Source organism: Nicotiana tabacum, chromosome 17, assembly GCF_000715075.1.
Source record: "Nicotiana tabacum cultivar K326 chromosome 17, ASM71507v2, whole genome shotgun sequence".
Classification (NCBI taxonomy): Eukaryota; Viridiplantae; Streptophyta; class Magnoliopsida; order Solanales; family Solanaceae; genus Nicotiana; species Nicotiana tabacum.
In genome coordinates this window covers 51,509,904-51,523,616 of record NC_134096.1, presented here as the reverse complement: position 1 = coordinate 51,523,616, position 13,713 = coordinate 51,509,904, and the positions used below count along the sequence as shown (strand labels likewise).

The following is a 13,713-nucleotide window of genomic DNA, read 5'->3' as shown; positions in this document are numbered from 1 at the left end:
AGAACAAAAATAATGAAGTATTCCGAGTCAATGGTCACCGGGTGAAGCACTATTTGGGAAAGGTTGGAGATAGCCACGTCGTGGCAGTCATTCATTTCAATTGATGGTATTCTGTGTCGTGCCGCGATGTTATATCAGGCACTTATTGGGAGGCAACCCATGTTTCTTTCCTTTTTTTCTTTTGTAGTTAGGCGTTATTTTTGTTCTAACTTGATTTGAAGTGTGCTACACGCCTGAGTGTGACTTACAGGAATTGTGGACCAAAAATTTGGCTAAGTGCTCTAAGAATTGCGGACCGTAGTTGATTTGTGCAGACCGTACAATTATGGGTGTTGTAGCAAAAGAGCAATACGGCCACACAATTAGCTTACGTACTGCACAAATGAGAGGATGAAAAATACCAACTCTCTGGAGTTTTATCTTGTCAGAGAAACGGTCGATGTGCGACCGCACAGGAAATGTACAGACCGCATATGAAATCTGTGGCCGCACACAAAATTGTGTGGACCGCAGATGGAAAGCTGAGATGAGGCCCCCATGTTACAGAGTACGGACCGCACATGAAAATATGCGGCCGCACTTAACCTTCTTCCCCTTAAGACCTAATTAATTCATGCTCGAAGAGTCAACCATGCTTCAATTGGCACCAACACACTTAACTATGTGCTTATGGTTAGAGACAAGGTTTTTGAAAGAAATAGCTCTAGTAGTGACTTTGTGACTCTTGTGTTGACTTTGGCAATTATTGAGTGGTTTAGTTGGACCATAGTGATCTTTAAACTTGAATATGGTTGTTGTGGGCCCTCGACTCTGTCCTCCTTTACAATCTGGTTGCATGAGGGGTGAGATGAATTATTGCTAGTCCAAGTATCCGTGCTAAGGGTCTAGAACTTGCCCCGAATGTGTTTAAAAATGAAGTCCTAAGTTTTTCTTGGTTTAAGAAGTGATTGTAAGCTCTCCCTGGCCCGTTTGAGTTTTCTATTGCCAGCCAATGTCATTATCCCTAGTCAACCCATTTGAGCCTCTAGCATTTCTCATTTGATAACCATGTTACAAGCCTTTACCCGTTTTGTCGTGACCCTCTCTTGGTACCCGAGCTTTCCTTAACACTCTTGTGAAACAAATGGCTTAAAATATAAGTTTGGGGGAGATATGAGGAATTTGAAAAAGGTATCAAGGCACAAAAAGAGAAAAGAAATGATCTCTATGAGAAGAGAAGACAAGAAAAGAAATGAACAAAAATAAAAATGCAAAAAGTGAATAAGTGGAAGGGTTGAATGGATTCAAAATGAGGAATGATCCCAAACATGGAGAAATAAAAAAGATAGAAAAAGAATGAAATGATCAAGAAAGAGTGATGCTAAGTCTCGCTAGTCCCCAATGAAAAGAAAATGCCTCTAAGAATTGGCAAAATGCCAGCTGAAAATTGAAAGATGGAGTGCTTAAGGAAAGGTGGAACCACTTACCCATACGGTGTCCTACCCTAACCAAAAGCCTTCATTACATACCCAAATAAGTACTACTTGATTTCAAATCGAGTGAGATTACATTAGTGGCGATCTACATACGGGAAAAGCCTATGGTACTTGAAGCCGTACTTGAGACATTCTCTTGAGAGAGATGAGTGAACCTTTCATAAATCTTTGGATTGAGTGCTAAATTTCTTAAGTGAGCTTGGCAAATGGAAAGTAGAGAAGGAAGAGTTTGGAGTCTACCATGGCCTACATGATAGAGTAAGAGTCCTTGATGAGTATAGTCAATTCTTGAAACTCAAATGTCACAGTAAAACCATATGTGCATGAATGCTTAACTTGTCATCTTGTTGATAATGCATGAGTAGTGTTAGGTAATTATTGGTCCCAACAGATGTGTGAATAGCTCAACTTTGACTCGCTGAAATGACCCATAACTTTTGGAGGTGGGAGCTAATTTATTTGCTTGAGGACAAACAAAGACTTAAGTTTGGGGGAGTTGATAAGTGGAGATTTTGACTGCTTATTAACACCTTTTAACTTTTATTTTAGTCCAAAAGTATTGAATTGTATTCCCGAAACTAATGAAATTATGCAAATTGAAGGAATACTGGAAGTTTGGTCTCCCATGATAAAATCCGGATAAAAAAGGAGTGTTCCGAAGCACAAGGCAATAAAGGGTGCATAAGCAAAGATGTGTCGTCTACAGAATAAATTGCGGACCGCAGAATTCCATCTGCGGCCGCAAACTAAGTAGCAGAACCCAATAGGAATTTCAGCAATGTGCGACCGCAGAACTGGGCTTTCACTCACGAAGATTCAAAGTTCAGAGAATATGCAAAAAAGACCAAGTCCTGACCCCTTTGTGAACCGTACAAAATTTGTGCGGCCACAAAAGTTGCTTCGCATCCGCAATCCAAAAATGTGCAGCTGCAAAACTCACCTTCCTGCCAGCTGAAGAAATCTTCGGACTGCACATTGAATTATTTTTTTTCTTTCGAGCATTTTACAAAAATTCCAATTTCTCCCATCTAAATCTGAAATAAACGATAAATATAAATATGGATTTATGAAATATAATCACTCTTGGTTATATAACACTTACACAATTCAAAGACGTGAAAAATCCCCTTGGAATCACCTAAATCTGAGATTCAAAACTCAAAAATGAGTAAAAATATCTAAAACTCGATTTTATGTATTCTGCCCAGCATTTTCGCATATGCGGGCTATATTTTCGCACATGTTGCCTCACATTTGCTAGACAAAGCTCGCATTTGAAAAGCAAGATTGCCCAGCAAAGGACCGCATCTGTGAACCTTCACGTCGCAGATGCCACTGCACAGAAGCACGAAGGAAGCCGCAGAAGCGAGACCTCCGCATTTGTGGCCTCTCAGCCACAGAAGCGACCTCACACAGAACGGACATACTCGGGGTCTCAAATCACATTAAACAACATTGAAATTACAGTTCACACCTCGATTCGAACTTTTGAGTTTCAAACTTTTTAATTTACAAAATTTGTGTCGAAACATGTTAAATGAATCCGGAATGACTTCAAATTTGGCACACAAGTCATAAATGACATAACATAACGGAGCTATTAAAATTTTCAGAATTGGATTCTAGCTCCGATATCAAAAAGTCAACTCCGTGGACAAACATGAAAATCTTTAGCCTTTAAATTTCTAATTTTCGTTAAATTGCCATAACTTGAGTTAGGGACCTCCAAATTAAATTCCGGGCACGATCCCAAGTCCCAAATCATGATACGGACCTAGCAGAACTATCAAAACACTGATCCGGGGTTCATTTATTTAAAATATTGACCAAAGTCAACTCAGTTTAATTTTAAGGCCCTATTTCACATTTTAATCTATTTTTCACACAAAAGCTTTCCGAAAAATGATATTAATTGCGCACGCAAGTCGAGGAATGATAAATAGTTCTTTTCGAGGTCTTAGAATACAGAATTAATTATTAAATTTAAAGATAACATTTTGGGTCCTCACAGGATGTAGAAAATTCCTTAAGAGAAAAAAGAAAAAAAGAGAATTTCTTAAGAGACAAGATATTTATCCGCAAGGTAGAAACTTCTTTTTATTCTTGTGCGTAATAGCTACACATGTGTACAAATTTTGTGTCAGGACTCGAGCAGTCTATTCGGGCACGGTTTATTTGACCGTTTGGCCCTTACAGTAAATCCTATCGATCGAGCTCAGACCATTCAATCACAAAGTTTTCTTCCTTTTAAAAGTCTTTATCCGAGGGTGATGCCCCCCAATTTTAGGGGCCAAGAGTAAAGAGGCCTCGAATACTGTTGTCGTGATTTTTGATATCGGTTCATAACCGGCCTTCAATTCTAAGTTAGCACGATTTACTGTTGCCTCGTTAAAAACCTTGTCGGTGGGACAAAACCAGTTCGAGGGCAAAAAAGAGTGCAACATGTACTTTTAGGCCTAAAGATTGTATCGTTCTTTGATGATTTCATGCAAGTGTTAGTTCGTAATGTAAATAAATAAAAGGAAATGAATGGGATCGTACCTTAACAGTAGTATCATTTCAAGTGAGTTATGTTCCATTTGTTCGGTACTTGGTCACCGTTCATTGTTTCGAGCTTGTACGATCCCTTACCGGTGATCTCAATAATTTGATAAGGTCCTTCCCAGTTCGGCCCTATCTTTCCTTCATTTGGATTCCGGGTGTTTAGTGTGACCTTTCTTAACACTAAGTCCCCGACATTGAAGTGTCGAAGGTTGCCCTTCGATTATAATATCTCTTGATCCGCTATTTTTGGGCAGCCAGCCGGACAAGAGCTGTTTCGCGCCTTTCATCCAATAGATCTAGGCTCGTGTTCATAGCCTCGTCGTTCGATTCCTTGGTTGCATATCGAAACCTAAGACTTGGTTCTCTGACTTCGACTCGTATTAGAGCTTCGGCGTCGTAAACCAGTGAGAATGGTGTGGCCCCGGTACTGGATTTCGAGGTCATACGGTATGCCCATAAGATTTCGGGCAGGATTTCCTTTCATTTTCCTTTGGCGTTGGTGAGTCTCTTCTTGAGGTTTTGGGGTATGGTTTTATTGGTCGATTATGCTTCAACGTTCCCATGGGGTGGTAGGGTGTCGATCGGATCCTTTTGATCTTATGACCTTCGAGAAACTTGCTAACTTTGCTGCCGATGAATTGTTTCCCGTTGTCGCACACGATCTCGGTCGGAATTTCCGAACCGACATATAATGTGGTCCCAAATGAAATCGATGACTTCTTTCTCCCTCACCTTTTCGTATGCCTCGTCTTCTACCCACTTAGAAAAATAGTCAATCATAAATAATATAAATTGAGCCTTACCGGGTGACCACGGAAGGGGGTCAATGATATCCATTCCCCACTTCATGAACGACCAAGGCGACAATACCGAATTCAACAACTCCCCGAACTGATGAATCATCGGAGCATGTCTTTGACATTTATCACTTTTTTGTACGAACTCCTTCGCGTACTTTTCGATATCAATTCAGTAGTAGCCGGATCTGATCACTTTTCGAACCAACGATTCAGTGCCTGAATGATTTGCACAAGTGCCTTCGTGGATTTCCCTTAAAACGTACTCGGTGTCCCCTGGTCCTAGACAAATCGCGAGTGGGTTCCGTCTTCGGACAGGCTAAACCGGGATGCCGTTGTACGGAAAGCCCTCGATTCCTTTTGATTCGACGTCAGTTTTCTGGTCTTCAGATATTCTATATATTTATTTCTCCAGTCCCAAGTTACGCTCGTTGAGTTAATCTCGGCATGTTCTTCTTCCACTACCGATCTCATAAGTTGTACAATTACCCCCAAGTTGAACTCGTCGTCCTCGACCGATGACCCTAGGTTAGCGAGGGCATCAGCCTCACTATTTTGATCCTAAGGACAATGAAAGCCATCAAGAACTTAATTTTGTGTCAAAATATTTCATTTGCCGTCTTTTCTTATTATTAGAAATAAGAACCTTGGACAAGAAGACAATTGTCCAAACGATGGCTTTTAAAGTGGCCTTTGAAGCGTCACTTTATTTAGCAACAGGTGGAAACAGGTGGGTTATATTACTTATATTCTAGTCGACACCATTTAATTAATCTCTAAGGGAAAAATTAAATTAATTATTTAAAAGGATTATTTAGTATTTTAACTTTTAACTTAAGAATTTATCACTTTTAATATAGTATAGATAGATAGATCGGTAACCGGAAACACAAAGAGCATGAAAGGGCATTATGGCTAATATCTTACCTTGCCACAAATACTATAGAAGGAACAAGCTCCCCTATCATATCTCTTCCTTAACTAAATTGGTGTTACAATGATACCAGCTGTTCCAAGTATTAGTCCAACAGTCTATGAAGACCTGAACATTTGGATAAGAGTTTTCCATAAAAAGCTAAAGCATCTAACTGAATAAACCTCTTCTATAATTAATTCTTTAAAATAGAAGGTAATCAAAAGATAGGTTAGTTGATATTTGATAACAGAGACCTATTTCAAAGAGACTTCATGTTTTGCCTACTATTTATCTATTCAATGGATTTATTTTCCTGCGATCCACAGAATCAATACAATTACAGCCCAAGTGAGCTATGTACCCATCAAATTGTAACGTCCCATTAAACCCTGAAACACGTCCACCATCCGGCGCTCATTCCCCAAGCATGAATAGTACACCTAAACTACAATATCTTAAGTTTGGAAAAAATGAATTTTGCATGCAATACTACCAAAGAGATAATAAACAAATTTTCAACAATTCGTACCAGTGAAAGACACTAGTATCTTTGTGGTGTCAGTTAATTCCCCTGGTAAGTTGGCTCCATACCTTCAGCAGCTAGTTTTATTCGTTGGTGATGCTCAGCGACCTTGTAATCTACGATTTCCTTGAACAGTTGAGAATCAAGAACACAATCTGGGCTCCCATATACAGTTGCTTGAACACTTGCCATAAGTTTTGCAATCTCACGGCCAGAGAATCCTTCTATCTTCTTAGCAGCCTCTCTAATCACATCATCAGACAAATCTTGTATGGTTATCCTCTTTTGTTGGTTCTTCTTGAAGAGGTGCCCCCACTTAGAATTGCTGTCACTGTCTCCTTCACCAGCAAGGTACTTGTTCAAATAGAGCTTCAGCAATTTGAAACGCTCTTCTTCTTGAGGGAGAGGGAATTCGATAACTTCGTCTATACGGTCAGTGACAGCACTGTCTAGATCTCCTGGCCTGTTGGTCGCAAGGACAAGAACTACGTCTCGGGACTGGTCCCCTGTTCGAAAGAGTAAAGCATTTAAAGCACTTCGCTGAGCTTCACTCATGTATGTACTATTCCGCCTGCGATCAAAGAAGTGCATTGTCCTTTAATTTGTATTTCTTGTAGTTGGTGCTACATCTAGAAAAATAACTCAAAAACTGCAACACATCATTATCATTAACCAGTTAATAAGTAGCATTCTAATAGGAAGCAGCTGAACGTAAATTTAACTTACTCGCACAAAAATGCATCAGCCTCGTCAATGAAAAGCAGTAGGCCTTTATTTGATTTTTTGGCCCAATCGAATATCTCGTGAATTTTGGTGACAGCCTGTGCACCAAGGGGTGCAACATCCCCTCCAGTCATCATGGCATAGTCCAAACCCTGTAAAATTCACACACAATTTTCATTTATCCCTTCAAAAATGCAAGCAGCAGGAGCTGGAGTTTTCTTCATTTTCTTAAATTTTTGTGGGGAGAGGGGAAAGCATTTAATTTCTGGCTATAACTCATAGATGTAGGTGTTAGTCCATTTACTGCCATAATCAGTTATTTATACTGCTCAATAGATGAAAGCGTATTTAGATTCAGAAATATAAGGAGGGAGCAATTAATGATGGTTGCCCAAGAATTCAGTATTAACAGCACAAAAAAAGCAGCATTCTTAATGGCACAAATAAAACAAGGAAAAATGCGAGAGAAGTGTACCGATTTTCTTGCGATCTCCCTAGCAACCATTGTTTTCCCAGTGCCAGGAGGACCATAAAAGAGCATATTGCGAAATGGTGCCTGGTGAGACTTGGTGTTTGCTGTGGCCCTAGCGAGGTGTTCTATTCTCCTCTGAAGAGAAGGATGCAACACAATGTTTCCAAAAGCAGATTTATTTTGTCCAGGTGCTGCCAATCCAGCAGCTGTACCAAACTTGAGTCCTTTGTCAGCTACTCGAGAAATCATCCCTGACCAAGGAAATCTTGACATAGATGATTCCCGAATTAATGATGGTTGTCCAAGAATTCTGTTAATATATCCCCAGGTAACTCTGGCACCTTCCCTGTATGAATTATAAAGATAAGAACAAATGCCTAAAATTACTACTCTAAATACAAAATACCGATGTTGCAAGGAGATATAATTAAAATAGGACACAAAACACGAACTGATCAGCAGAAAAGACCCACAGTCAGATCCTCTCAAGACTAGCAAAATGATGATTATGTGATTGTTGGCAACATTGTTATTCCAACAGCGATTACCTGTGCAAGTATTTCCTAACTTCTAATTTTAGTCCATAAGCAAGACTAACTGTGTTGTAAGGTGCTTTCAATGTTTAAATAATGACCATATTTCAAATAATCAAGAAACAAATACTTGCTAAAGTTAGAAAATATGTAACTTGTCTACAAAATTCTCACATAAATACCAATTCAAAGCAACAACCAGATCTCAACAGTTTAAACTTCCCCCTATGAAACCCTAAAAGAGAACAGTGCTGCATTAATATAATGTTCTCAAGTTAAATTTCATTTACTTGCTTATATGATTGAGTAAACAGAACGCGAACAAGAAAACAACCAGAATTCCAGGGCAGAATGACGCCAAGATTAGTGATCAATGTGAAAAACAAGCCTTTTCCCTCTTGCTAATGGGCAACAAATGTTGGAACTGTCTATCAAGCGGGATAGAAATGGACATGTTGAACAGCTAAATGTTCCAGGAATTATAGTAACAAACTACGGTGATAAAATAAGGGAAATATGTGAATGTAACATAGTTAATTAACTAGTTATATATAATTATTAACAAACTCCAGCTAAGTTGATCACACGGCAAATAATGAATGATGCCTTCTTCCTCTTTTTTCCATATAGAGAACAAAGCTTTCCATTTGTTTCCTTATTTTCTCTAATTAATTTTAATAAATGAAACTTTTTCTTCACATCTAATTGAATGAGTTCAAACACATGTAAGTTAATGTCTTTTTTTTTATAACCGTGGTGTTCGGGCCAGCTTGCGCGTATCTCAACTAATTCCAGGGATACATGCCACCTCTCACCAACAATAGGTACCCAATAACTCTATCCACCAAGGCGTAGACAGATGAGAAGAAATCACCTAGGCTTGGACACATGTAAGTTAATGTCTTATTCTCTAAATCCATCACTTGAATAGAAAAGACCTAGAAATTTCTTTCATTTTAGAAATCCCACATATAAGCTCTTTTTATCCACCACTATCCTTCTTCTAAAATAAAACAAAGACAAAAAGAAAATACAAGCAGCATGAATGATCAATTAGAAGAAAAAAAGTGTCCTGCCAAGAACTTAGGATTGAGGCATAGTTTGTTTTTTATTGTAGTATGGGCATACTTATCAAAAATAATCTAGTATGGACAAGCTTCACTTGTTTAAAGCTTACAGTAACCCTTCCCACTACTAAACGTCTTTAAGAAATATGGTCAGAGCTGCCCAAGGAAAATATATATCAAGAGACAAAGACAAACATAATGTAAAAGGTCACATATCGCATCGTTCCATCACAATTTTGCATCATGGTACTACAGCTATTATAGAACTTGCGGCTGTCAAACATCATTTGTTACCAAATGACAAGTATAGATCTTGGATAAGAATGAAATAATGGCACACTTTGTGTATCCCAATCACTGCCATAAGTTTGACTTTCATGAAGGGCTGAGGCAATTAAGGAGTAGAACAAAGAACCTGGTGGTATAAACTCCAGCAGCCAATGCAGTGACTCCGCCAACAGTCATTACCAATTTACTCCTATCAGTCAATAGAATCCGGAAACCCTCTGCAAATTGCATTTAGAAACAATTCGATCAACTCTTGCTCTAATATGTAAAGAGTATTATTAAAAAATGCAATAATACTGTAGAAATAGCAGAATAATTTTTCCCTTTCTCAAAATAGCAGTATACTTTTAATCAGTGGCGGACCCAGGATTTTCATCAAGCGGGTTCAACATGTGAAGAAGAAATGTACTAAGAACTCAACAAAATAAATTGTTATTAATATTAAAAATTAAAATACATTATTAAAACTATTTTCTTTGGGAAAATTTTTATGGTCTCGGGATTGGTAAGGACTTTTTCGGAGGTATGCTCTTCTAATCTCGTCAAACTCACTAAAACTAGTATATAAAAAAAGCTTTTCTAGTCTAAAAGTAGAGAAAAAAAGGATTTGTGTCGTTGTATCTAAATAGGAAAAGAACAGTATGTGCGCATTATGTTGCTGATAGGTTTCGAACTCAAAGACCCTTCTAAAAATTTGAACCCGCTTCAACATTGGGCTGGACACTTTGCTTGAACCATGTGGGTTCAAAATAAATTTTATAACGGAATATCTTCGGAGAAAGAGAAGATATACGTATATATAGAGTGTTATTTTTTGACGAAGTGGGACTCCACGTGGGTCCGCCCCTGCTTTTAATAACCCATTCTATGTGGTTCATCATCCACTGCCTTTCTGAAAAGCAATCACACTTTTTTGTTCTTTTTACGTACTCTTTTCCTGGTCTAGCATAAGGAACAACTTTGCTAATATGATGATTACAACTACAAAAATCAAGAGAGAACAAATAAGATCCATGACAAAGCAAGTACTGGAGAACTAATAAGAGTTTTCTGCCCCTTCTTTTATTTATTTTTTTATTTTTATTTTTTGGGGGGGTGGGGGGGTGGGGGTGTTTGGGATAAGTACAAGGCGGTAAGAGTTTCTACCAAAAGAAGCACTGGAGTTACTATTTTTATTTCCATGCACCATGTCAGTGAGATTTTTGAGCATGAGCGAAACATTAACAATACCTTCAACATGACTGAAAGTTGTATTAATGGCTGCAAGCCACTTCTCTCTTTCACCATTTATTTTCTCGATCAGCATCCTCCTTTTATGATCTTCAGTTAGTTTAGCTTCATGTGCCCTACCTTCTGCCTCAGCCATGGCCTTCACTCTTATTGTTTCTCGTTCTATTTCAGCTCTCTCTTTCTCAGTTTGTCTTTGTTGTGCTTGAATTTGCTCTTCTGTTGCTCGTCTTGCTTGTTCTTTTCTTATTGATGACTCCTCTTGCATTTTAACCAGTTCAGTATTGTGTCTTCTTTGAGCTTCATGATCTGTCTGAAATCATGATATAAAGAACTGTCAACTAGGTCATGTGTAAGATCATTTTAGTACTCAAGAACAATGTACACTTTTTATTTCATAAAAAAAAAAATTAACATATATGCAGATTTTAAATGTGCATAATTTCCTGGAAAAGTAAACAGGTCCTATCTCACTTTTTAGAAGAGAATGGTCACATATATAAATGGACTACTCAATTCTTCTTCTCTCACCCCGTGTCCACCCAACGTTTAAGCTGTCAAACAATGCAGTTAAATTGTAGCAAGAGTTGTTGAGTTTCCACAAAGAGAATGAGTTGGTTCAACAGTGGTGCTATTGAGTATTAATTAAAGAATAACCTTTTGAACACTTTTAAGTTGGATTAGTTCAGGAATCAACTAGTGGGATCGGAGATGATGCAAGGATTCCTCCTTTTTTCAAAATGATTACTGCTTAACTGACCATCGACTTTGAAAAGCTCTAGTCCTCGGATGTACATTGATGAAACCCTGTTTATCTTAGGCCAACTTGCTCTCTTCTCTAGCTCTTTATCATTGATAGAGTCTTCTTTTTAGCTTAAGTACAAATATCAGAACTGTATGCATAGGTATACAAATTGAGAATGTAATCATAGGTATAGAACTTGAGTTCTATGTTACATCTTATAATGAACTATATTTTCCCTCAAGTACTTTGCCACTCAAGATGCCATGCCTTAGCTGGATCATTTCAAACTAAGCAAGCAAATAACTCTACATGCCTGCATTCTTTTTCTAGCCAATTCATCTTCGTATCTTAGCATTTGTGCTTTGGCCTGTGATTGTTGATGGTATAGATTCCGCTGGTCTTCTCCCCATTTTCGCTGTTTATCCTGCATTTAGATAGTGCATTTGGTATAGTGTAAGAAAAAACTAATAATAATTAAGCAAAATGTCAAAACAAATTGACAGCTTAAGTGTTAGCAGAGTAAAAGAATTATGATGTGGTTGAAGCACTATACGAGAATCAAAGCAATCATAGTCTTAAGACGCAATACACACTTAGGTGCACTTGGTTTGGTGAATTTTTTGGAGGAATTGATGTAGAAATGTGGTTATGGTTAGAAAATATTCTCTATGTGGTTATGGTTAGACTGGTACATGTTTGCCTTTGGGCATGAATTTTGACAAGGTTTGTTACTCAAAATAAATGGTTGGGTTAGGTGATTTTTACTAAAAGAAATGATTAGATTATATTGTTTTCAGAAACCAGAATAATTTGATTTTGCAAAACTAAGTTCCCCTTCGTTTACTTTTTCCTGAATAACAAATAATTTGGCGTCGTAGAAATTGTTCAGTTTTTAATTCAAAAAGACTGCGGGCAAGGCAACCTCCCCTTGCCCAAGAGGCCAAAACCAAGTAAGCCATGCGGTGTCCATGACGGGCAACGCATCCTCCCCCTTGTGGTTTTAAAAAAACTAGCTTCTCATTCTGAAAATGTTTTCCTAAATACTTTAAAACCAAACACATCCAAGTAGCAAAAAGATTGCTTCAGTTAAGGATTGTCTTTTTTCTTCTATCAAAGTTCTAAAAAAAAAAAAACAAGATCACTAATATGTTCCCTCATATTCTCTTGAATCCTTCTTTTTGGCTATCCATAAAATCCTATGAGAATTACATCATTTCTCCCCGAAAACCATTCCAATCCATTTTTTTCTAATATTAAATTGATATGGTTTAAAGACTCACAATATCAGCCTGAGACTGGATTGCCTCATAATGAACTTTCTCTGCAGCAATATCCGCAAGCCGATTTTTTTCCTGCTTTCTCATCACATCAAACACCTTTTAACCAAAACCAAAAATAAACCCAAAATTAGATTAATTCTTTCACCATACCAAAAAAAAAACACTTGAGATAATTAAGAAAAAATATTACATGTTTGTGATAGGGAGAGCTATTGATTTCTCTAAGAGCTTTTGCACCTCTCTCTAATGATTCCGGATTGAACCCGCCTCTTGAATCTTCAGGAGGATCATTTGAATCCGACCCGGATTTAGAGTCCGAATGAGGAGCCTGTGGTGGAGGAGATGGAGATGAAGAAAAGGGGGAGAAGCGAAAGGGAGCGTCGGCGTACGCGCGGTTGGGGAAAGTGGAACATGAAGCTGCTGCGGCAGCTGCAGCTACCATTGCTGCCATTGAAGTTAACTTCGAAGCAACCATTATTACAACATTGGAATGGAGTGAGACGGAGTTCTGTAATGTCTGGTACGAGAGCTTAAACCCTGCAACTATGGCGTGTGTTCGAAACTAGGGTTTAAGAGGATTGATTAGCTGACCAGTTAGATTTGAGCACGTCGATGTTGTTGGGGATGTTGTTGTAATTTTATTGCCGCCTTTTGTCGAACATTTCTTGGGGAGGGGTTTGGTCCAATTGGTTAATGTTTGAGTAGAAACAGTCTGTAACGGAGTTATACTAGGAAAAGCCTGGCCCAACAAAATAGAATGTAGCCCAACCTAATAGTTTCAGACTTTCAGTTGGGCCGAGTACACATATAGTCCATTTTGGGATCCCTATTTGAGGTATAACGAGTTTATAAATTTTAAATTTAATCATTTCAGAATCATTCTCATATTGTTGGTTACAAAGTTGAGTCTGAACTAAAGGTGTTAATAACACGGTTTGCCCCGGTTCAACCTCGTCCGGTAAGGGATGGGACGGATTGGCTAGGGTAGGGGGTTGTATCGGATGGGGTCGGGCCTTTTTTGACTACCGATGTACCGGAACCCGGCTAGCACGGTAACCCGTTCAAGGGTTTTAACTGTATTCCAGCCTGATCGAGCCCGGTTTAAGTTGTAATTTTTTTTTAA

The 13,713-nt window shown here is 38.3% G+C and overlaps 1 protein-coding gene across 6 annotated transcripts in view; it reads right to left on the bottom strand.

Moving 5' to 3' along the window:
• The window catches only part of LOC107793735 (uncharacterized), a 28,849-nt gene extending 15,564 nt beyond the window's left edge, over window positions 1–13,285 (bottom strand). Inside the window, exons 1-9 of one of the 6 annotated variants that reach the window (XM_075234300.1) lie at window positions 12,781–13,285; window positions 12,591–12,686; window positions 11,620–11,734; window positions 10,569–10,874; window positions 9,466–9,556; window positions 7,454–7,796; window positions 6,982–7,130; window positions 6,262–6,826; window positions 5,918–6,172 (exon numbers count right to left, since the gene is read on the bottom strand). In XM_075234300.1, the coding sequence (XP_075090401.1) occupies window positions 6,295–6,826; window positions 6,982–7,130; window positions 7,454–7,796; window positions 9,466–9,556; window positions 10,569–10,874; window positions 11,620–11,734; window positions 12,591–12,686; window positions 12,781–13,065 (1,917 nt within the window). In that variant the 5' untranslated portion in view covers window positions 13,066–13,285 and the 3' untranslated portion in view covers window positions 5,918–6,172; window positions 6,262–6,294. Of the gene's footprint in view, window positions 1–5,917; window positions 6,827–6,981; window positions 7,131–7,453; window positions 7,797–9,465; window positions 9,557–10,568; window positions 10,879–11,619; window positions 11,735–12,590; window positions 12,687–12,780 lie in introns of those variants that run through there. The other 5 variants (XM_075234302.1, XR_012701196.1, XR_012701197.1 and 2 more) reach the window with 5 other exon arrangements.
• Between the last annotated feature and the right edge of the window lie 428 nt (window positions 13,286–13,713).